The sequence below is a fragment of the Penaeus monodon genome, chromosome 28, assembly GCF_015228065.2.
Source record: "Penaeus monodon isolate SGIC_2016 chromosome 28, NSTDA_Pmon_1, whole genome shotgun sequence".
Taxonomy (NCBI): Eukaryota; Metazoa; Arthropoda; class Malacostraca; order Decapoda; family Penaeidae; genus Penaeus; species Penaeus monodon.
This window is the reverse complement of record NC_051413.1, coordinates 3,103,573-3,104,998: the sequence shown is the minus strand read 5'-3', so window position 1 is coordinate 3,104,998 and position 1,426 is coordinate 3,103,573. Positions and strand designations below refer to the sequence as shown.

Below are 1,426 nucleotides of genomic sequence, written 5' to 3'. Positions count from 1 at the left end.
GTACATCTTCCTCTTATTCAGGTGGGGGTCCAAAATCTGAAGGACTCTCGTAGTCAACCTCATCCATGTAGTCATTTCCAGCTTCCTCCGCGTAGCTATTCCCTTGCCCGTACCCTGCCGGAGAACTTGGTTCTTCGGGCATGTTATGGTTCTCCGGCATCAGTAAGAAGTAAGACGTGGATCCCTGGGCGTTGTAAGAGGGCGACGGGGGAAGGTGGAAGGTGTTAGAGTAAGACGAGGGTGGTGGAGGAAGGGAAAAACTAGGTGGGGGAGGAAAGGAGTAGCTAGGTGGTGGAGGAAAGGAAAAACTTGGTGGTGGAGGAAAGGAAAAGCTAGGTGCAGGCGGAGCGGGGGGAGCGGGTGGAGCGGGTGCAGGAGGTGTTGGAAAGTGTACCACAGGTGATGGATAGTGTATCATGGGTGGTTGAGGCTGCACTGCAGGTGGTGGAAGATGTATCATAGGTGGTGGAGGTTGCATTACAGATGATTGAGGCTGCATTACAGGTGGTGGAAAATGTATCATCGGTGGTGGAGGCTGCATTACAGGTGATGGAGGCTCAATTACCGGTGGTGGAAGATGCATCATTGGTGGAAGAAGATGCACCATAGGTGGTGGAGGTTGCACTACAGGTGGCGAAGGTTGCGCATGTGGTGGAGGTTGCACCGCGGGAGGATGAAAGTGAAATTGTGGATACGACTGTGGTTCAGGATGAGGTATTTGCATTACAGGCGGATGAGCAAGAGGCGCAGGCTGAATCACGTGACTCCACGGATGAGCATAAGGAACGTATGGTGGATGAGGCAGAGGTTGGCCATGTATTATGTGTGGAGGGAAAGGTGAGTGCACTTGTATGCTGGGCGGGTGCGCCGCAGGTGGTGAGTAAGGAATATGGGGCACCACAGCTGGAGGATAGTGTACGTGAGGTAAATTTATCCCATGCGGGGGATAAGGAGCATGGGGTAAGGGTATCACATGTGAAGGGTAAGGAGAATGAGGTGGAAAGTGTATGAAATGATGAGGGTGGAATAAACCGTGCAGGGGTGCCAAGGGCGGATGGGGTTTGAATAGAACTACATGGTCATTGGGTGCATGTCCGTGAGGATATATATAGGGAGAGGGGGGCGGGCCATAGCCGTGGGGAGGTGCCGGGGGGGAAATACTGCCCCCACTGTTGCCATAGGCGTAAGAGTGATAGCCTGGTTTAGCAGATGGAGCAGCACTTGCGATGGCAAGGATCACGGACAAAATGGCAAACTGAAAAGAAGTGAAATAGTTCGTGAGTTCATTCTTGTGGAAAGATTAACACCTGAATAATTAATGGTTACGTGAACATGAGTAGAATCAAGTTAAATCCGGCAAGGAGAGAGAGAAGAAAAAGAAAATTCACTTTAGAAAAAATCAAAGCAAAATTCATACTCAGGGATA

At 50.7% G+C, this 1,426-nt stretch overlaps 1 protein-coding gene across 2 annotated transcripts in view; it reads right to left on the bottom strand.

The window, feature by feature from the left end:
• LOC119591285 (extensin-like) overlaps positions 1–1,426 on the bottom strand; it is a 2,598-nt gene that overhangs the window by 749 nt on the left and 423 nt on the right. For both annotated transcript variants that reach the window (XM_037940011.1, XM_037940012.1), the window contains exon 2: positions 5–1,255. In XM_037940011.1, the coding sequence (XP_037795939.1) occupies positions 14–1,255 (1,242 nt within the window). In that variant the 3' untranslated portion in view covers positions 5–13. The remainder of the gene's footprint in view (positions 1–4; positions 1,256–1,426) is intronic.